The sequence below is a fragment of the Silurus meridionalis genome, chromosome 29 (assembly GCF_014805685.1).
Source record: "Silurus meridionalis isolate SWU-2019-XX chromosome 29, ASM1480568v1, whole genome shotgun sequence".
NCBI lineage: Eukaryota > Metazoa > Chordata > Actinopteri > Siluriformes > Siluridae > Silurus > Silurus meridionalis.
Genome location: NC_060912.1, coordinates 9,072,154 through 9,095,043, shown reverse-complemented (window position 1 = coordinate 9,095,043; position 22,890 = coordinate 9,072,154). Strand labels below are relative to the sequence as shown.

Genomic DNA, 22,890 nt, shown 5'->3' with positions numbered 1-22,890 from the left:
CTTTCTTCTGCAAGATGTTACCACAAAGTTGGAGGCACACAATCGTATAGGACGTCTTTGGATGTGGTAGCATTAAGTATTCCCTTCTTTTAAACTCGGAGACCCAAAACTGTTCCAACATGGCAATGCCCCTGTGCACAAAGCCAGCTTTATGAAGATATGCTCTACATGGGTTGGAGTGGAAGATCTCCTGCTATATAGAGCTCTGACCTCAACTCTATTGAAGACCTTTGGGATGAATTGGAACACTGACTGCCCCCTAGGCGTCCTCACCTCACCTACATCAGTATCTGACTTTACTAAAGCCCTTATAGTTGAATGAGCAAAAATCTCCACTTTAACATCTAGTGGAACATCTTCCCAGAAGAGTAGAGGTTATTATAAGAACAAATGGAGACTAAATGTGGAATGGGATGTTAGAATGGTCCATACATTGTACTAAAGCAGTACACTGTATTGATCTTTCTAAGATGGGATTGCACATTGCACTGCACTGAGATCCAGACCAGCACTGACTTGTACAACCCCTGGTAGATAGATCAGATCCCTGCCTGAGAATCAGACCCAAGTGATGATAGTGAGACCCCAGGATCCTTAGCTGCTGAACCAACAGGGAACATCCTTTAAGAAAGAGGTGCAACATTGGAACTGGGGAAGTTCCAAAATTAGACGTTCAAATGTTTGTACAGCTCAGGGGAAAGTGGGATTTTCTTCTTTCTTTCTTTCTTTCTTTCTTTCTTTCTTTCTTTCTTTCTTTCTTTCTTTCTTTCTTTCTTTCTTTCTATCATGAGAAAAATCAATAGAGTTTTGGAAAGTCACCTTTTTTTATCTTGCCACTTTGACGCAAAACCACACTCTGACGTCTTTTGCTCATTTTAGCTCTGGGATCTCTCTCTCTCTCTCTCTCTCTCTCTCTCTCTCTCTCTCTCTCTCTCTTCCCCTAAGCACCTATTTAGTAATTCCTACGTAACTCATTGGTGAGTGAGTGCCACTGTCTCTCTTCTCCTCCCTCCCCCTTCACACCCATTAGAGCAGCCGAGCCCAGTTTATAGGAACTTCACCCGGCTTCTAAAGAAAGAAAAAAGTCGGACAGCACAGAGGCTTCGACTCCTGTCAAGGACATTAGGGTCAGAGAAGAGTTTGTGTGAAGACACGTGCCAAACCCATTGATGTCTTTTCTGCTATAAAAGCTGCTGTGTGTGTCTCTCTGAACAGTAAGGCAAGAGGAAGCAGAGCAACAAGACAGGAGCGCTCTTTACATCTTTCTCTTTTTCTCTCTTTCTCCCTCTGTCTTTCTCTCAGTCCTCCACAGCACAGCATCAGGAGGACACTGACTCTGGGACATTTGCTCAATTTTTTTTCCAGGATGAAGTTGCTACTCTCAGTAGTGGTGATATTTTTTGCTCTAAATGAAGTATTTGCAGAGGAAATGGGTCCAAATGAAGACCAGGATTACTGGGCAAACGGCTCTCTAATGCAGGTAAGAGGATTTCTTTCTTTTCTTTTTTTACAAAAATAAAGAAGAAAAGAAAATGAAAAAGAAATGACAAGAAAGAAAAAATCTATAGTTGTAGATAAAATAAAATAAAACACACCACTTTGAAAATAATGATAAATTACAACCATCATTTGTGTCCAGTTGGACTTTAATATATATTTAAATACTGGATTTTCTACTTTTGTAGTAAAATCGACTTTACATATTAAAGGAATAAACTGGAGCTTAATTAATTCATTAGCACAATCAATTAAAGTCAATAAAATTCCAGTTTGATTAAAGTCTTGTTGAAATGTCCAGCGTGTCGTCACGTTTGTTTATGCACCGCACGTCTTCTATACGACTTTGCACACTGGAAGGCAGCCAAGCACTCCATAAAGAGCTATGAGCATGTTCTGAAAATGTCAAAAGAGAGCTGGTCTCATTTGTAAAGAAAATTCAAGCAGGGAAAAAATCCACAATCCACAGATAAAAACCTTTCACGCTAAACCCTTCAATCAGCAAACTATTTAATAAACCATTCTAGGTTTTTACACTCCAGCATTTGTTCAGATGATCCAGTTTACTGTAAATCTATACATTACCCAATAGCAGAGGGTCAGTGGAACGGATTTTTTGTTGTTGTTGTTGCACACTATAAAGCCTTTTGCCCTATGTTTATCCTTACCATCTCATTTTCCACTAATCAAATAACCCTTCCCAGGATGAATGGCTTCAAGCCGATCCCTTCAGAGAGATACTCAGAAGGATAACGAGAAAACCTCGGCCACATCAGTTTATCGGTCTAATGGGAAGCGATCCTCCGGTAAGATCAATTCATCCTAAAGCAATCTCACCTTCTCTTCCTCTCTCGCTTTTCTTATCCAGCAGTCATATTAATGATACATTGAGTGTAATGGAATGACCAGACTTTCTTTTTCTTTCTATCTATCTTTCTTTCTTTTTTTTGCATGGTTTTACCTTCCAAAAGCCAACACACAGATTACACGAAAAAGTAAGTCATTGATTATTTGCAGTGTTTTTGATTTTTGATTTTTTTTTACAATTTGGCTTACATTGTAATATTTAAGCCTTACTATATTAAAACCATTTACCATTAGAACCTTCTGTTTTATAAATTGGATGATAGATAGATAGATAGATAGATAGATAGATAGATAGATAGATAGATAGATAGATAGATAGATAGATAGATACATACATACATACATACATACATACATACATAAAAGATCTCCAGATCAATAGATATATTAATCTACAGACAGACAGACAGACAGACAGACAGACACATGAAAGATTGCTGTTACGGGGTAAACGGAAAATGATGTATGTATGAGCTGGTTTAAATCACACCCACCTTTACCCCACACACACACACACATACACACACACACATATGCACTTCTACGTACAAACAGCAGGAGCTTCATCAGTGTTGGATCGCATTTGTGCTGTGTACAGTAATTACAGTGCTCACAGGGATATTCAACTGCCTCAGATGCTCGATGGCGTCTATTCCAGTCTCTGTTTTTATCACATTTTAGTCTTTCGCTACGCCAAATTTAGTCAGGTTAAAAACTAGTTCAAGCAACATACATCAGAATCAAATACACTTTACTGTATTCTCTTGAGCAAGCTGTTTCATTTAATCACTTGATCAATACATGTTTGTGCTCATATTTATTTTCCAGGGCATAAAATTAACTCCTTTGTGGGTCTGATGGGAAAAAGAAGCCAAGAGGAACCTGGTACGTATCGAATATATCGCATCCAAACCTTAGTAATAAACACCTATTGTATTGTCAATGTCCATATGTGCATTTACAGTTTACAATTACGGTTTCACACCAAGAGGTAAAAAATGTATAAATAAATATAATAAACATTATGCCGCAATATCCATCCAAGCAAGTGGCACATATTTCTGTGCACACTGAATGTGATTAACAATGAAAGGATCTGTTATTTATGCACAGCCACTTCATCCTTCAGTTTAGTTCTGTAGCAGAAAATGGAAATGAAGAGGCATATTTTTATATTTCATTATTAATCATCTTAATTTTACAATATGCTCAGATTAAAACAGAACACAGACTGTAGATAGATAGATAGATAGATAGATAGATAGATAGATAGATAGATAGATAGATAGATAGATAGATAGATAGATAGACATTCTTCAGTAGTTTTTATTAACCATTATCTAGATTTTTTTCTGGTTCAATCTGCAACGTTACTCATGATTATCTCTTTCGTCTAGATTTATATGAATGGAGTTTGCTACAGAACTACAATCAAAGGCGCTGACAAACAGCTCAACCTCCATCATGTCTGCTTTTTGCTCATTGGAGAAACCTCTCCTGTTTTATTTTTTTGTTTTTTGTTTGTTTTTTTTCCAAAAAATAAGTGGTTTTACTTCTAGACTCCAATAAAATGTTGTTTTCCACCGTGTGGTGATGTAGCAGTCAGTACCTGTGCTAATTTGTGTACTATGAAAGAAAGCGACATTTTGATACTGTCCAACCTGTAATATTGTGTTACTGTCCTAAAAAGAAAACAAAAAAAATACCACTAGTGACTATTTGCACTGCCAGTCTTTGCGTAGAGCCTCATTTTCAATGTTCAGTCACACAGTCTGACTGATCTGTACACACTGGTCATGTTGGTCATTGTCAGTATTTCCTGTCCATCATTGTAACTGTGGCTTAATATTATATTAAATATTACAATTATTTTCCTTATTCGTGGAATTGTGCATTGCAAACATCGTGGTTGTAAATGTGGGGCGCCACCTAGTGGCTTGAAGAAAACATTGTGGTGCTTGATATAATGTAATGATATAATTTTGAGCAGATTATACCCCAGTTTATACCCCAAACATGATCACTGATGAAGTCTGAAACTAGTCTGAGGGCAACTTTGGTGTTAAATGTGAAAGTTTTTACCCAAATAATAATAAAGTACACTAATATTTAAGTTTAGCATACTGACATAGTAGCAAATCAACTGTAGATAGTCTATTAAAACACACACACACACACACACACACACTTTTTCCCATATGAGGAAAGAAATCATATCTCTCCATGTGCACAATGAACTTAAATAAACATGACTGTGGCAATAAGAGAAAAGCCGTGTGAGGAACCAGACTCAAAAGAAAACCCATCCTCATCTGGGTGGGATTGTAATACATTTTTATTCATTATAGATCCATCATTGGTAAGAGTAATGTTCATGGTGATGGGCACTTGCAGAACTGTTCAAGCAAAATCCAGTCCTGAGGCATTGTAGCAGAATATCTACATTAATTACAGTCCAAATCCATCAGGAACTTCATGGATCTTTTAAGGTTGTTCATGTGGAACCAATCCAAACTGTTACCACAAAGCTGGAGGCACTCAATTGTATGTCTTTAGATGCGCTATAATGAAACTTTGCATTCACTTGAACCTAGAAACCCAAATCTGTTCCAGGATGGCGATGCCCCTGTGCACAAAGTGAGCTCCTTGAAGATCTTGCTTTGGAGAGGAAGATCTTGCTGCTATAGAGCTCTGATCTCATCTCTACTGAACACCTTTGGGATGAATGTGAACGCTAACTGCAACTCAGGTCTCCTCACCTCATCTACATCAGTACCTGCCTTTCATAACACCCTTGTGGCTGATAAATAACATCCATAAACACACTCCACAATCTATTGGAACATCTTCTCAGAAGAGTGGAGGGAATTATGAGAGCAAATTGGGATAAAATGTGGAATGCAATGCTCAAAATTCACAACTATTTTTGGCAGTTTTTCCAAAAAAAAAAAAAAAAAGTTGTGAGGTAGTCTGAGATAAGTGGAGGAACATAATGTCTACTATGTCTATAAGCTCCACCAGGGGGCGGAGTTTATTTCATTTCATTGTAATAGTGTTTGTCACAAGTTTATTCCTATGAAGTTGTTTGAGGTGAAAAACAGTATGGCTACAGCATTTTGCATTCGGATGTTAATGAATTTTACACCTACAGGCCACCGTAGTCCCTCAACAAACGCCATTCTGTTTACCAGCACTCCTGGGTAGTCTATAAAATCTCCTTATAGCACGAACATAAGGACATCTTGCTGTTTTTGATGTTCTGTTCTGATTAATGTGAACAATGCTAATCATAGAATTTAAAATATGGTGAATGTGTGTGAAGCCATTTACCACTTTATATGATGCAGAAATGGGTTTAATTCCATAATAAAAGAGACACAAAGAGTGGAAATGTGCAAGGGGAGTACACCAATATAAACAAAAAGTTGGTTTTATTGGTTCTCTACTGCTTTAGAAGCTCAAACTCACCTTGATTTCAAAAAACACTCCAAAATCTAGTGGAACATCTTCCCAAAAGAGTGAAGGCTACAGTATTATGATAGCAAATGGAGACCAAAATGTGGAATGGGATGTTTAATTATTAATCCTGTGATCAGATGTCCACAAACCTTCATCTATATATAACTGACACTTTGATCAAGAGTTGGAAACCAAAATATGTTTATTAGCCTTGGGAAAAAAATAAGCTAGGAAGCAGCATGTACTGGGAAACGGGTATATTCCGAAACACAGGTAGTCCAGAATGATTGCCAGAATGAACCGTAGATCGGACGGTGATTGAGTGGGAACGGGGGGCAGGTATAATGGAAGGGGTGTGGATTGGACACAGGTGAAGGTGACTGGTAAGAAGGCGAGGCGCTGCGAGTGTGCTGAGTGCAAAGGGTGGATCACAATATCAGTATCACAATATGGTAATTTTGCAATAACGACACACCCCCAAGTATATCATTCTTTTTTCAAAATAATTATTAAAGCTATTTAAAATGTTTAGCACTGTTATTAAAGGCACACAGGATGATCCACGATTACACAGTTACACACTGTGTTTACCTTTAAAACAGAATGGGGCTTGATTGAACGAGTTACTGATCTTTGTCTGGTTTGTAAATGGAGAGGGTTCGGGCGGAGGGATCGATGGCTTTGATCCATCGAGGCATCCAGTAATGAGGCGTCCACTCGGAGCGTCCCGGGTAAAGCTTCTCGAAGATCTTCCGGAAGAAGAAGGCTTCTTTGGTAATGGGCGGGTTGAAGGGGAACAAAACCGCCGCTTTCTCTAACTCGCTGTCGTTCACCTACGGAGGAGTCACGAGACAAACAAATCCACAAAACGTTACCACAGAGCTGAAGGCACACAATTGTGTAGGACGTCTTTAGATTTAATAGCCATTCATTTTCCCTTCACTTGATCTAGTAGACAAAATCTGTGAACCCATGAAGCTCTGCTTTACATGGAATGGAGAGAAGGATCTTGAGTGACCTGCTATAGAGTTTTGATGTGCTGAATAAGCACAAATCTTCATAAGCACACTCCAAAATCTAGCGGATCATCTTCCCAGAATAGTGGAGGTTATTATAACAGGAAATGGGAAATTAATGTGTTATGGGATGTTCAAAAAAAGCATAATTGAGTCCAGAAACTTTTGTTTATATAGTGTATTTAAACTGTTCTCAGTAGAATGCTTAATGTTAGTCATGTAGTTTTAGCCAAAATAAAATACTGAATGTGAAATGTTTCGAGCTAGCAGCAGGGGGCGTTGTAGAGACAATTATATTACATTCATTATATGACATAGAAGGATTTTTTTTCCCAATACACAATATAAAACAAAAAACTGTAAATAATTTAATATAATATTTAGAAAAACAATTAAAAATATTTTCTATTTATTTCTTTATTTTTATAATCATTTTTTTTAAAGGGGAAAATCAAACATATTCTATTGTGTAACAATGCGATTAGAACGTATTTTTACCTCAGACTCGATGTGTTCCTGCAAGCTGGTGTACCAGGACTTCTTCACAGACGTTATTCCATCGCTGAAAGCTTCTTTACGTCTCCACAGAATCTCGTCAGGGATCAGATTCAGTCCTTCGAATGATTCCCTCAGAAGACGCTTCTCCACGCCATCCTGTTCCCGTATTACACACGTGTTTTATAAAAAAACAGAGAAAAAAAAGTGACGTGATGTTAGCGTGAAATTATGAAAATGGTGTTTATAGTGTAGGTTACATCAACAGCATTAGATGAATTATATTACTGCTCTTGTTTCTATCGTAATAATAATAATAACAATAATTTTTTCACAAAGAATTGTTCCATTCAAATGTATGACAACAGGAGCTAACATGCTTTTCAGATTTTCTACTACATTAAACACAATTCCATGCCATCCCAAAATTCTCCACACATGTAGTGTTGGAACCACATTTTTGTGGACAAAGAGAAGGACAAAGTGTGAACCTTGGGCATCCTGAGGTCATCAGGCAGAGAGAGGTAGTAAGCGGTAAACCTGTGGTCCAGGAAAGGAACTCTCAGCTCCAACCTAAAGAGAGGAGGCCCAGAAAATAATCAACAATGAAATAAACTGGAAGAGACAATAATAATAAACTGATTACACTATACACTGTATGGACAAAACTATGTGGACACCTCGTCATAAGATTCTGTGTTTTTGAACATCCCATTCCACATTTGCTATTATAACAAGCTTTTGGGAAGGTCCCCAAAGACTCTTCTGGGAATAGCAGGAGATCTCCAAAACGTGCAAAGTATATCATTAATCTGCTCACGAGTATTGTTATGGTGGAACAAGTTTGGGTCTCTTAGTTCAAGTGAAGGGGAAATTAAATTCTACTGCATCCAATGAATTCTATAAAATTGTGTGATCCCCAACTTTGTGGTAACAGTTTGGTAAAACCCACATATGGATGGGTGGAAATGTGAGCTGTCCCAATAGCTCAATATAGTGAAAATACAAAAAAAAAACTTTCAAACTGTTTTAAAAATAATCCACCAGGGGTCAGTGTGGCGATTATTTTATACCCAGAGCGATCCTGAGTGTGTGGTTTCTTGTAAACGGTAAACTGCAAGTTACAATGATGTAATTTCCAACATTTAGAAATGTAAAATAATTAGATGGAAAACACAGATAGTTCTGTTCTACTCCAGTGAACATTTATGCAACATATTGAACCAGCAAACAAATAGCAAAAAAATTTGTTATTGTCTTCTCCAGACATCAATTATTATGGTCAGGATTATAAATGTAACTAAATATTTGTTTTTCTATATAAACTGTTCTAAACCAAATGCTGCTATTGACTCATTTGGACCTTGACACTGTTAACAGAGTGAGTGGTCATGTCAGTTTGACACAACAAAGTAAACGAGGGAAGCGACCATAAGTGATTAAATGGAAAATAGTTGAAATTTCACACAGGAGAAATGTTGTTTTCGGTGGTTCGGACCGGTTTAAGGCCAGGATTTACAAGTTACCAACGTGAGCACCATGAGACGTGTGATGGAGAGGGTAAAGCGTAACCACAGCAACGTCTCACCCGTGTGCTGCCGTCGTCCTGTCTGCTCTCAGTACGTCGAACAAATAAAGTTCCTCCATCAGGCGCACGCTTTCCTCTGCTCCAGCTCTGGCCGATGGAGCCTGAATTAAAAAGCATACAGCTTTACTTATGTATGTACTGAGTATATATATAAAAAAAAAAAAAGCTTAATACAGATTTTACTTCAAATCAGTCCAACAAGTACCTTATGAAAGTAGATGTAGCCCTGCGTGAGTTCATCAGATCCCTCACCAGAGAAAATCACCACACTGTCTGTCTTTTCTCTGATGTATTTAGAGATCAGATACATGCCTGGAAACACAAACAATACAAAACACAAGACTCTTGAAAACCAAAGAATTGTCGTGTTGTATCAGATAGAATAGCAGTCATGCTAGGAGAAGAAATGTGACAAAAAAAAAAACAGGCAGCATTGCTTTTCATGAATAACCTGAGGAAAACTGTTTTACGCTGATACTTTTTTACTGAATCAATCAGTGGCAATTTACCGCATTTCGTTTTTACCACTGTGCTGCATTAATGCTTAGAGGTCGACCGATTTATCGGTTTTGCCAATTAATGGGCATCGATAGTTGATTGCTGAAACTATCTGCAAAAATCCATACAGATAGTTTTTCCCGTGTTGCGTTATACAGTACGAGAGCGGCCTCTAGAGGCGAATCACTGACATCACGTGTCTTATTTTTATAAATTTTATTTGTAACTTTTTTATTTATTTGGAGTGTTTGTGTACTTTTTGCTTTAGTTTGAATGCATCTTTTATTTCACCTCAGTATTTATTTATATAATTAATATATTACATTTGACTAATTCACCTCAGACAGAAAGAAGAATGTCGTTTATACACAGTTTATGAGAAGACTGAATGACAAATGTCCAGTCTACCCACTGAACATGGTAGGCTAAAGAAAGTTTAAACTAGAATAACAATCCTAAAATGCCATGCTGGATCAGTTGTGGGCTACAGGTATTGTGAAGCTCATAGCTCTAGTCAGCGTCGGGCTGCATTGTGCACGGAAATTGCACAATTCGTAATATTGCAACAGGCTTACCAACTGACGCGCGCACTGTGGTGATGTCGTAACTCTCCAGGTGAAAAATAACCTCCTCCAGTGCGCGAATTCCCTCCTCGGGGGTAAAATTCACCTCGTGGTGTTCGCTGCCTATATGGGTTGCAACCTAGGACAAAAAAAACATCTAAACACCTACAGACACTGAACTGCCTTGTTTCAGTGTTCTATCATAGCCAGGCTCCAAAACACACCTCCATCTGAATACCAGCGCAAGTTTAAGAGCTTTCCGATATCGATAGCCAACCTGTTTGTTTTTATGAAGCTTCCATAATGCGAAGAGAACTTATAAACACTGATTCCACCTCTGGCAAGCACCAATGACTGAGGTCATTGTGAATGAAAGCAACAGGACATGATTTGAACCTGACTCACAAACTAAAATCAATCAAATGTCAGCCTCGTGTCTCAGTGCTCGCAGAAATGAACTGCTCCAGGCAAAAATGTAAAATTTCCACAAAAGCAGTAAAACCTTGTGTCAGATTCCATCATTTGGTATCTGATGCATTTTTTGAGAGTGTGAACATGAGAACAGTGTTGGATGGGCACCAAAACTCAACAACAATTGCGCTGGACTCTAACCCGCTAGTATGATCACCGTAACGTGGCATTAACCATAACTGATCAAACTCTTGATTCTGACCTTGCGTGCAGCTAGAACGTCCGGACTGTCTTCTGACCCGATAGCAAATGTCTGAATGGGATACTGCAGCTGCTCCTCCTTGGTTAGCTTAACGAGAGTGGCAGCAACGAGACTGGAGTCAAGGCCACCTAGAAATGTGAAGAGTGTTACATCGAAAACATACATAAAAAGTCAAAGGAAAAAAGGAAACATGCAGCTGTACCTGAGAGGAGGCAGCCGATCCTCCTGTTGGCCATGAGGCGCTTCCTGACGCTGTTTTCAAACAGGATCCTGATGTTGCTTTTTACAGTCTCTGGACTAAAACCTATAAGTGTACAAACAGGAATTATTTGTATATTATAAGGTAATTAATTTTGGCTTCATGAAGATAACGCTGTGAGGAGAAAAAGTACGCTAAAGTGTGTTTTTAGCTACATTTCTGCTATTAGCATGTGGGCATGAAGTCTGTTAGGAACGACGTGAAGCTAGCAAAGTGGAAACAATATAAAGTTTCGTTATCAGCATTTTCCTCAGATGTGCAAGTATATAAACCAAAATGCCTCAGCTAAAAAGAAACTAATAAAGCTACAAATAAAACTGTAACACACATTGACAATAAAGATATGCTATACTACAACTAGTGTGTGTTCATAGCTATAAAAGGCGTTAAATTACTGATGCCTAGGCGTTAAATTAAACCCGCGGAAAATCAGAATGCCGTGCTAGCAACTAAAAAAGCTAGCATTTTCATTGTGCCAATATGAACACTGCTTATACAACAAGTTAGCATTGCTAACCTTCCAGTCTTGGTCCACCGGCCCTACAATTATCTTTTCAGTTCAGATATCTAATCAGTGTAGTTTCAGTGAACCCAGAATGGCCTCGGATTCCTGAGGATCCTGAACCATTTGTATTTGCTACTACATCTGTTATAACATCTTGTGCATTTTGAGGTGCTTTTCTGCTCACCACAGCCACAAAGAGCGGTTTAATTTACCGTCACCAATCAGACCTTCTCTGATCTCAGATGCTTAACAGAGTGAGTGCACATGTAGAACTGTTACTGGATGTTTTTTGTTTGTCGCACCACTCCAGTTTTGTGTGGTAAAAACAAGATTCCGAAACACGTTAACCATCCTATCTTGTACCAACCGGCTGACCGGATCGTCTGATTGGAAAACCACAAGAACGAACAGCCCTACTGGTTTTCCTAATAAAAAGGACACTTCTTAAGTAAATGACTTTTGACCTCTCTCTTATGTTCTTACCTGTGCCGAGGTTCTCGATGTTGTTGTAGGCGGCGTGTTTGGGCTCATCGGTGCAGCGGTGGAAGCGATCAAACTGAACTGACTCCACTTTTCCGTTCAGCTTCAGGTCAAACACCTCAAAGTGGCCTGGTAGGAATGGGTTGATCTTCACAGGGGTCGACATGGAGTGGGTGATCTGGGTCAGGCCTAGAGAATGATATTTAGGTTTTTTTTTAACCTGACTTCCAAATGGCTTCTCTCCTCCCACTACACAGTGTTTGGTGAATGTATGTCTACATTATCATTTCACTGTGCAATCAATACATGTATGAATCATATTATACTGGTTATCATATTAAAAAAACAGAACATCCAGTACCTTTGGCCTCAGAACACACAGCGAGGAAACCATCTTCAGTCAGCATCTTGAATAAAGGCCTGACGCCGTACGTGTCTCTCCCCAGAAAAACCTTCCTATTGGCCGTGTCTAGAAGCACAAAGGCGAACACTCCGTCCAAAAGCGACACCATTTTCTCGATGCCAAATCGGTCGTACAGGTGGAGGATGATCTCTCCGTCCACTTTGGTCTGGTGCTCGAAATCAAAGTGCTTTTTCATCTGTAGAAAAAAAAAAGATATCAGACAATAGACTACACAAGAATCCTAAATGAAGAACTGATATATACTTGTTCATTACTACTATATAATCACAGAATTGATCGTATTATGGTATGTATTATTTATTTTATTATTATTGTTTTCAGGACTACAACGAATCAATCTAAAACTTATACACACCCTAAGGTGGTTGTAGATTTCTCCGTTATAACACAACCATAGGTACGGGAATCTCTTGATGCGTAACGGCTGCATCCCGTACAGCTGGTCCACGATGGCTAAACGGTGGAAGCCGAAGCAGCAGTTGGTGAAGCCGTTGACATTTTCGAAGCGGAAAGCGTCCGGACCCCTGTGTGCGATCTTCATGGCGCAGGTGCACTGAACTGACAGGCACTCATCACTGCCAAACAAGGCCCAAATACCACACATTGTGTTTCTGTAGGGAGGAAATGATACATAATACTGTAAAATAATGATTATATTATCAAGCTATTATATCACGTTCTTCTTATGTAGTCATTTCTTTTCTTATACTCTAAATGTGATGACATGCTCAGTTGTAGATCTAACCTTGTTCTAACATCACTTCCTAATGAAAGCCTTTATTTGCATGTACACAGCACTGCAGAAAAGGTCACAACGTAACACTAACAGGACAAAAACACTAGAGTATAAAAACAAGTGCATGTGTATGTGCTCACTGTCCACTTGCCCTCCCATTATCCAATCAGTTCAGTCTAGTTTCAGTGAGCCCATGAGGATTCATGAGGAACCATCTATTGTTAAAACATCTTGTGTGTTCTGAGATGCTTTTCTGCTCAACACGGTTATAAAGAGTGGTTACCGTAGGCTTCCTGGCAGCTTGAACCAAACCATTCTTCTCTGATCAACGACGAAACTACTAACGCATGTATTTTGTTGTCACGTGTAAAAATCCGGAAGCAGATTGTAGCCCATCTGGTATTAATCATGCCATGTCACTGAAATTACATTCATTTTCTATTTTGGTGATTGAAGCTTCTGAATACTACAGATATCATCTTTTTTTGTTGTTGTTTTTTTTGCAGTGGTCCAAATGAATGATGATTGGCTGATTGGAAAACTGAAAATGGCAAATATGTAAACCAGCCAATCTGGTTTCAACCATGTGACAGCACGTGGATCACATTCAAACATCACTCCATTTTCAGATAGACAGATAGATGGATAGATTTCAAAGATATTGAAAGAACCAGTCAGAAATGTCCCCTGTGAGTCATTTGAATGATTCAGCACTTTCGAAACAAATTTTTGTTAGGTTAAACGTAGCACCTAAGTGAACCCAGGAAATGAGCAAAACGAAATCCATTCTTTGTTTAATAAAAAAAAAAAATAATAATCAATAAAATCTACCATACACGTTTTCATTGGTGCCAATATATCTTATGTCATTATTCAATGGTTAAGTCTTAAAGAAATTGATTAGAGGAGATAAGTGACTCGAGTTTAAGAGTCGAACGTTTGATTCGTTGTATTGTTTGCATGGGAATCGTTTGCTTAAGGAGTCGTTTAAGTGAATCGATTCGCTCTGAAGCAAGACTGATGTAACTCTAACAGACCATGTGGCCATATAAAGAAACGTTTGAGATAGATTATTAAAGTTGATTATTAAAAAAAAAAAAAGAATAAAATAGGAATTTGAGTGTTTATAGAAAAGAAATTCATTCATTAACATTAACATTAATTCGAAAATTACATTAAATCTTGAACGGCGTTTTCTAGATTATTACAAATCCGAAATCGTTGTGTAAAAAAGAAGGTATAATTTTCAGCAAAAGTTAACAATAATATTAATAATAATATTAACAGCAATAATATTAATATACACGTTATGTTACCTTGGGTGTAAGAGATGAGCATGTGCTACGGTGGCCTGAAGCAGACACGCGTCTCACGCTGGAAATGCGCATGATGAAACTCAGCTGCAAATGTCATAGTATTTATGAGAGTGGGCGGGGCGTAACTAGTGGGCGTGTCAACCATTCATAAACTTGCGCTTTGTGTTCTTGTGAACAGATGGATTTTTTAAAACGTTTAAACTTTTAAGAAATTGTTTATTTTTGTAAATTATATTAGATTGTAACGTCATTTACAATATTATATTCCACTCTAAGTTACAGACCTGCTAAAAAGCATTTCACTGTGTGTAATATGTGTGTAACAAATAACAATTAAACTACTACTACCACTAATAATAATAACCATTACTGTTACTAATACTGCATCTTCTACTTCTAGAACTAATAATATTTATTACCACTACAACTTCAACTAATAAATACTTCTACCAACTATTACTACTGCTAACCATTACTATGACCATTACTACAATAAATACTACTAATAATTAAGTAATAAGGTAATAAATTATTTCCATTTAATATCATTGAAATTCAACTAATGTTCAAATGTTTCATGCCTGAATCAGAAGTGTACACAAATTTCCTGCATGATTAATACCTGCATCCTTTATCATACACAGGCAACCTGCTGTCTGTAAATATAAGAAGTGACCTCTGGGATCGTCTTTAATGTCACATTTATGTAAAAATATAAAGAGGTTTGAGAAAGAAATTTCCAGCAAACAACCAAACGCAAGTAAACACTCGAGAGCTGTTTTTTTTTTTGAAAAAAACAATAATATTTAGATTTTGGTGTTATTATAAATAAATGTATGTATTAACGCATGTTTTTTGTTTTCATGTGTAAAAATCCGGAAGGAGATTGTAAAATATGTATACCAGCCCATCTGGTATTAATCATGCCATGTCACTGAAATTACATTCATTTTCTATTTTGGTGATTGAAGCTCCTGAAAACTACAGACATTATTTTTTTTTTTTTTTTTTGCAGTGGTCCAAATGAATGATGATTGGCTGATTGGAAAAATGAAAATGAGAAATATGTGAACCAGACGATCTGGTTTCAACCATGTGACAGCACGTGGATCACATTCAAACATCACTCCATTTTCAGATGGATGGATGGATGGATGGATGGATGGATGGATGGATGGATGGATGGATGGATGGATAGATGGATGGATGGATAGATAGATAGATAGATAGATAGATAGATAGATAGATAGATAGATAGATAGATAGATAGATTTCAGAGATATTGAAAGAACCAATCAGAAATGTCCCCTGTGAGTCATTTGAATGATTCAGAACTTTCGAAACAAATTTTTGTTAGGTTAAACGTAGCACCTAAGTGAACCCAGGAAATGAGCAAAATGAAATGCATTCTTTGTTTAATAAAAAATAATAATAATAATAATCAATAAAATCTACCATACACGTTTTCATTGGTGTCAATATATATCTTACGTCATTATTTAATGGTTAAGTCTTAAAGAAATTGATTAGAGGAGATAAGTGACTCGAGTTTAAGAGTCGAACGTTTGATTCGTTGTATTGTTTGCATGGGAATCGTTTGCTTAAGGAGTCGTTTAAGTGAATCGATTCGCTCGGAAGCAAGACTGATGTAACTCTAACAACCATGTGGCCATATAAAGAAACGTTTGAGATAGATTATTAAAGTTGATTATTGAAAAAAAAAAGAATAAAATAGGAATTTGAGTGTTTATAGAAAAGAAATTCATTCATTAACATTAACATTAACATTCATTCGAAAATTACATTAAATCTTGAACGGCGTTTTCTAGATTATTACAAATCCGAAATCGTTGTGTAAAAAAAAAGGTATAATTTTCAGCAAAAGTTAACAATAATATTAATAATAATATTAACAGCAATAATATTAATATACACGTTATGTTACCTTGGAAGAGATGAGTCTGTGCTAAGGTGGCCTGAAGCAGACACTACGGTGGCCTGTAGCAGACACGCGTCTCACGCTGGAAAATCGCATGATGAAACTCAGCTGCAGATGTCATACAATTCAAAAGAATGGGCGGGGCGTCACTAGTCAACCCATTCATAAACATACGCTTGTGTTCTTGTGAACAGATGGATATTTTTAAAACGTTTAAACTTTCAAGAAATTGTTTATTTTTGTAAATTATATTAGATTGTAACGTCATTTACAATATTATATTCCACTCTAAGTTACAGACCTGCTAAAAAGCATTTCACTGTGTGTAATGTGTGTGTAACAAATAACAATTAAACTACTACTACCACTAATAATAATAATAACCATTACTGTTACTAATACTGCATCTTCTACTTCTACTACTAGAACTAATAATATTTATTACCACTACAACTACAACTAATAAATACTTCTACCAACTATTACTACTGCTAACCATTACTATGACCATTACTACAATAAATACTAATAATAATTAAGTAATAAGGTAATAAATTATTTCCATTTAATATCATTGAAATTCAACTAATGTTCAAATGTTTTCATGCCTGAATCAGAAGTGTACACAAATTTCCTGCATGATTAATACCTGCATCCTTTATCATACACAGGCAACCTGCTGTCTGTAAATATAAGAAGTGACTCCCGGATCGTCTTTAATGTCACATTAATGTAAAAAATATAAAAAGGTTTGAGAAAGAAATTTCCAGCAAACAACCAAACGCAAGTAAACACTCGAGAGCTGTTTTTTGTTAAACAATAATATTTCGATTTTGTTTTTATTATAAATAAATGTACATTCCATACAAATCGCTTCATTGAATTAGCTAAATTAACAGTCAGGCTAACTGATAACACAAGGCTAAGTTGAAGCGTAAAAAAAAAAAAAGACTATTTAAAACAGGAATATCCACAGATCTCTGTTTCTGTGGTCTGAAGGAGATAAATTGGACATTTACAGTATGAACAAGAAGCACAAGCAGCCGTGGCGTTGTATCAGAATACAGCGTATCACATTGTTGAATTGAACGCAGGTTTGAAATAAACGTCTTTGGAGTTACAGTGAAATTAGTTATGTTAGTGCGAAAGAAAAGAAAAATCTTGGCAGAATCAAAACAAAATACACTATAAAAAATCGGAATTAAAAACCTCAGAAAATCTTTCCGGTGTTTGTAGGCATGTGTTGACAATCCTTTGTGCAACATACAGAGATATTTGAATTCAATCACAAGATATGATCACGGTATGAACAAAATGGTACGTGATCTCACTCCTTAAAACTCCAGGAACTGGAACCCTATGTGATATTAAAGAAAACTCCACTTTCTGCTCTTGTTTTTCCATATAACCCGAAGCGAAGAGCAAAAAGTCCAGAGGGTAGAGTCAGCCCAGATCCAGTTCCTCCTGCTTACATGGAATTGAGCCAAAACCTCCAGGCGATGAAGACAACTCAAGAGTGCTTCAGGTTTCTTATAGGCTTTTATATTGTACATATGTCAGCCTTCGTTACCATAGAAACCATTAAGCATTAGCATGAGCGTATTCATACAAGCCTGTATCTTCCAGAACGACCTTCAGAGATGATGAAAGAAAGTTGATACATTTTGAGTGCGATATAAAGATCTAATCTCGACAACATGCCTGATTTGCTTCCATGTGAATGAAAACTGCGACGTTTCCAATTAGAGGCACTTTAAACAAAAGTCCTTCAAAATAAAAAGAAAAAAAAAAAAATTAATCTCGTTATAAAACTAGCTGCCTTCTACACGGTGTGCTAAAATAGTGCTCGGCTGTGATCGGCGTTCTCCAGTACCGCTTCAATATTGCTGTCGGAGGCGAGGGGCCGTCTCTGACCTTTTTTTTTTTGGCGGGAACGGTGCGAGATCGATGCTACTGTGTGGGTTTTTTATTTTTTTTCCCCTGTCGTCATGGTTCGGGCTGAACGGGGAAGAAATCGTCGGTCCTGAACACGCAGGGAATCTCTTGGTGTTGCTGTGCTGCTCGTTTGGGGCTGGACGGTTTCTAGGGGAACGAGGAAGGAGGGAAAAAAAAACATGATGAATCACAGCCAATGTTTATAACAATAGTGCAATTCAGAAACTGGCAGTAAACTGTGGAGAAACTGGAAACTCCTGACTAGTATTATCTGGGTGTGACTCTGGGACAAAAAAACATGGTACAGGATGTTCAGGCTGATAAAAAAAATAACCTCGGATCATGATAAAGTAGGAGGAAGTGAAGTGGTATTACATGACGTTGAAGGAGGAAGTGAATTCTTCTCTTTATAATAGAACCTGAACTACATGTGGTCGCGACATTTGTGCTATAATGAGATGCTTTACGACTTGTTTAATTGCACCAGAAATTTAAATTTGCTGTTGGACTGAAATTGTTATTTACTACCCAATTTGAAAAGAAAATCGCTAGTGAAAATCGTGAGATGGTACAACAAACTGCCATGAACAATTATACACATAAAAATCATAACTAGCTGTAAAATATATAGTGCATAGTAAAATATTACTGAACTATGTTTAGGAAAATAAAAGACCCTCCAAATAAATAAAAACATTTACATCCAACATAAAAAAGACACTTCACATAAACAGCACACGGCATCAGTGATTCACCTCCAGAGGCTGCTCTCATACTGTATATCGCAACCCGGAAAAACTATCGGGTTATGGATTTTTGTCGTTAGCCAATAGTTCCAATCGACAATCGGTGCCGATTAATCTGCAAAACCTACAAATCGGTCAACCTCTAATAAAAACTGCTTTTTTTTCATACCAAAAGTGTGTCTATATGTGGTAATGATTCACTGTCACCTCTCACAAGTTGATTATACTCCAATATCCACAAAGTGCTTTATCCTGGCACTTTGTCAGCAATTAAAAAACGGAATATATAACACATATATACGACATGTACTTTTTATCCATTTATAGTAACATTTAATGGTGAACTAAAAAAAGAAAAGTCCTGTCTGGACACTGGAGACTCCTTTTATAAATGTAGATTATTATTTATTTATTTTCGTTAAATAATATAAAAAAAAATTGTTATTCATTCAGTAATTTATTAATCCAGTAAGACCAGTAGGTATATGTGAGATAAAGAACTTGTCATCTTGCCCTGAAGTCTTTGCCCAGGAGCTCCACCAACTAAGTGTCCCACAAAGCTGGAATTCAGCCTTAGGCTGCAAAAGTTCTTGTTAAGTGTGTGTATCTGGATAATTCCATTTTCGTGCTGCGGGGAAACGGTGCTTTACTGCCACCTTCAGGTGTGTCGTTATTGCTCGTATAAGATGCAACAAATTGGACGTTCGGGTGTTTTGGTGTTGAACAATGTCTTTTGGGTGAAAATTGAAGATGATGTATTGCTGAACTGTTCGAAGAATGCAGTAGAAACCAAATGATCAAATGCAATCACTCCCACTACAATTCCCAATTTCACCTTATTATAGCATTAAAACCCACAGAACATTTAACATAAATATTATATAATTTTGGAGTGAAAGATCTTGAATGGCCTGCTATAGAGCTCTGACCTCATCCCTAGGCCTCCTCATCCCTCATTCCTCATCTTCCCAGAAGAGTGGAGTCCATTCACATACTATTTTTGTAATATTACTTACATTTAAGAATCCAGAGACGTTCATTGTTCGGAAAATCTTTTTGAACGCTCCAGGCAGAGTCCGGGCTTCGCCCTCAGCCTCGATTACTTGCTCCTCCATGGCGCTCACGTTGGCTGCGACCATCTTCACGAAAGACTTATTATATAATAGATAAAATAGATGTTAATACACGCATGTAAGTGACTGTTGTATATTCGCCGATCGTAATTACTTAAGCAAATAAATACCTCCAGCTTGTCGATTTTCCGGTAAATCTGTCTCATGTCCTCAGATTTTTGGTGAATCTGGGGCAAGCTGATGTTCACAATCTGAGATGTGTCATTGCGTATCTGCGGCGAAAGACAATAAATTGGGAATTATCTTGTGCTTTACTGTTAAGAGCATTTACGTAGTTATACACGTGATTCTGTGCGTTTGTTATTAACTCACCATATCCAGCATCCCCACAAACTCGTCCACTCGAGTGAGCATTTCTTCTAGACTCTTCTCCAGACATAAAATCTGCAACGGATAGAAAAGCGTACAAATCTTAAACACAATCAAGAGAGCTAGTAAAAGCTCCCGTGTGCTGCCCTGTCACGCTGTTCGACAGAGAAACTGTCTACGCTAAAAACATGGTGATCATACAATACTTTGCTTAACTGACCTGGACATGTGCTGTAGCATGTTACAGCAATCAACACTGTACAACCGGACTACTGCCATCTCATTACAACCATAACATTACATCTGCTTTTATTACTACTTTTATTAACACTACCACCACCACCACCGCCATACTACTACTAGAACACTACTACTACCACCACCACCGCCATACTACTACCAGAACACTACTACTACCACCACCACCACCACCACCGCCATACTACTACTAGAACACTACTACTACCACCACCACCGCCATACTACTACCAGAACACTACTACCACCACCACCATACTACTACCAGAACACTACTACTACCACCACCACCACCACCACCGCCATACTACTACCAGAACACTACTACTACCACCACCACCGCCATACTACTACCAGAACACTACTACTACCACCACCACCACCATACTACTACCAGAACACTACTACTACCACCACCACCACCACCATACTACTACCAGAACACTACTACTACCACCACCACCAGCACCACCACCACCACCACCATACTACTACCAGAACACTACTACCACCACCACCACCACCACCACCACCACCATACTACTACCAGAACACTACTACCACCACCACCACCACCACCACCGCCATACTACTACCAGAACTCTACTTCACAGTACTAATCCTACCACCTTACTACTACCATACTACTGTTTCAATATCACTACAACCATGACCTACTGTATAATCACCACCATATTACTACAATAACACTACAACTACCACCACCACCACCATCATACTACTAACAGAACACTACAACTACCACCAGAATACTACTAATACCACCACCACCACACTACTAACCAGAACACTACAACTACCACCACCATTCTACTACCAGAACACTACCATTCCTACCACCTTCCTATTATTACCATATATTACACCATTACTACCACTACCAGACCACTACTACACAGTACTATAATCCTCATGGTACCAGGGTTCGTGTCTGGGACGAAGCCGATGGAAGAATAAAGACAGTAAAGGTGATAACAGTGTTTCAGGTTTAGGTGTTGATACCGAAACCAAGCTTTAAGGAGCAAAAACCATGGATGACATCCCTCACCTCCTCTCCTGCATCTGCTCGGATATAAGAGGAGTAACTGAGCGCAGTCTGTCTCAGGATCTCATCCTCCTGCTCATGGACGGGACTCTGACAGCAGCAGCAGCACCATCATCATCATCATTACCATCACCACCGTCCGGCCCGGGACTCTGAGGCACGTCACCGCCGAAACTGGGACTTTCCGAGCCGTTCCCGGCAAAGCTGGGGCTCTGGGAGACGTTCAGCCCGAAGCTGGGGCTCTGGGAGACGTTTCCGTTGCTCAGGCCCTCACTCAGCATGGACACAGTGCTGGCGCTTTGGGACACGATCCCGCTGTCTCGGCTCACCTCTTCACTCGACTCCTCCAGCGGAGACAGCACCGGCGCCCGCCCTAACCGATGCTCCATGTCCGCATCCACGGATTTACCCACGTGTGTGCGTGTGTCCTTGTACCAGTTTCTGCAAATACGTTTATTTTCCCTGATGATTCTCCAGAGCAAGTCAGACTTCCGCATTCATCATGTGACTACAATTCCCCCCCTCCCTCCTCCTTCTCCTCAAGTACGGATCCTCGAGAGGCTCAAGAAATTCGCACGTTTGGTATTTGGTATTGTATGTCTTTTTTGACTATTTATTGATTAATAATTATATTAATAATTTTATTATTTAAATTATATTAACTTTTTTTGCATTTACTCACGTTACTGTAATTTAGTCGTTTTTTTATCTGTAACTACTTTTATTTAAGTAGGTTTTGGGGAAATGTATTATTATTATTATTATTATTATTATTATTATTATTATTATTATAAATATATGATTTTATTACATTTTTTGCACAATAAAGCTGTCTGGATTTCCAGATAAAGGTAAAATGAATAATTAGTGTTATATTTTAATATGGAACTGCTGATATTGTATTCGATTATAAAACATTACTGTATATTTTTAATAATACTTATATTTATTATATTTATACTGTATTATGTACTACTTTTTACTTGAGTAGAATATTTTATTACTCTTTCCATCTCTGTCTACAACGGCATTTCTCTCTTTGGTTGAATCTACATTTTTTTGGAAGTTGGATTGACCAAAACCGGTACCGCAACAAAGCAAACACACTTCCAGTACAGATTATTGTGG

General features: G+C 37.9%; 3 protein-coding genes across 4 annotated transcripts; 1 reads left to right on the top strand and 2 right to left on the bottom strand.

Moving 5' to 3' along the window:
- Positions 1–982: 982 nt before the first annotated feature.
- Positions 983–4,242, top strand: tac1 (tachykinin precursor 1). The gene is given in 6 exon segments (XM_046844149.1): positions 983–1,480; positions 2,202–2,283; positions 2,286–2,303; positions 2,469–2,492; positions 3,193–3,249; positions 3,762–4,242. Coding segments are annotated over 6 exon segments (342 nt in total). The 5' UTR covers positions 983–1,366; the 3' UTR covers positions 3,809–4,242.
- A 1,765-nt stretch (positions 4,243–6,007) lies between these two features.
- asns (asparagine synthetase) lies at positions 6,008–16,423 on the bottom strand. 2 transcript variants are annotated; one of them, XM_046844327.1, is made up of 12 exons: positions 16,322–16,423; positions 12,680–12,935; positions 12,262–12,499; positions 11,904–12,089; positions 10,859–10,960; positions 10,657–10,784; positions 9,996–10,122; positions 9,128–9,234; positions 8,923–9,023; positions 7,826–7,907; positions 7,338–7,493; positions 6,008–6,656 (listed from the first exon to the last, which is right to left on the bottom strand). In XM_046844327.1, exons 2-12 carry the CDS (start codon positions 12,926–12,928, stop codon positions 6,447–6,449), a joined length of 1,686 nt encoding a protein of 561 aa, XP_046700283.1. In that variant the 5' UTR covers positions 12,929–12,935; positions 16,322–16,423; the 3' UTR covers positions 6,008–6,446. The 2 variants fall into 2 exon arrangements, with proteins under 2 accessions (XP_046700283.1, XP_046700282.1); XM_046844326.1 differs by lacking the exon at positions 16,322–16,423 and adding an exon at positions 14,377–14,474.
- A 704-nt stretch (positions 16,424–17,127) lies between these two features.
- Positions 17,128–22,291, bottom strand: bloc1s4 (biogenesis of lysosomal organelles complex-1, subunit 4, cappuccino). Its single transcript, XM_046844512.1, has 6 exons — positions 21,870–22,291; positions 21,766–21,837; positions 20,442–20,513; positions 20,240–20,341; positions 20,013–20,147; positions 17,128–18,397 (listed from the first exon to the last, which is right to left on the bottom strand). Exons 1-6 carry the CDS (start codon positions 22,257–22,259, stop codon positions 18,302–18,304), a joined length of 867 nt encoding a protein of 288 aa, XP_046700468.1. The 5' UTR covers positions 22,260–22,291; the 3' UTR covers positions 17,128–18,301.
- Between the last annotated feature and the right edge of the window lie 599 nt (positions 22,292–22,890).

Coding starts and splice junctions, on each gene's coding strand:
- asns (XM_046844327.1), bottom strand. CDS start 12,928: ATGTGTGGTATTTGGGCCTTGTTTGGCAGTGATGAGTGCCTGTCAGTT. Junction 10,785..10,858: donor GATCGGCTGCCTCCTCTCAG/GTACAGCTGCAT, acceptor TCACATTTCTAG/GTGGCCTTGACTCCAGTCTC. Junction 6,657..7,337: donor AGGAACACATCGAGTCTGAG/GTAAAAATACGT, acceptor ACTCCTCCGTAG/GTGAACGACAGCGAGTTAGA.
- bloc1s4 (XM_046844512.1), bottom strand. CDS start 22,259: ATGCGGAAGTCTGACTTGCTCTGGAGAATCATCAGGGAAAATAAACGT. Junction 21,838..21,869: donor GTAATGATGATGATGATGGT/GCTGCTGCTGCT, acceptor CCCGTCCATGAG/CAGGAGGATGAGATCCTGAG. Junction 20,148..20,239: donor GGAAAATCGACAAGCTGGAG/GTATTTATTTGC, acceptor TTATATAATAAG/TCTTTCGTGAAGATGGTCGC.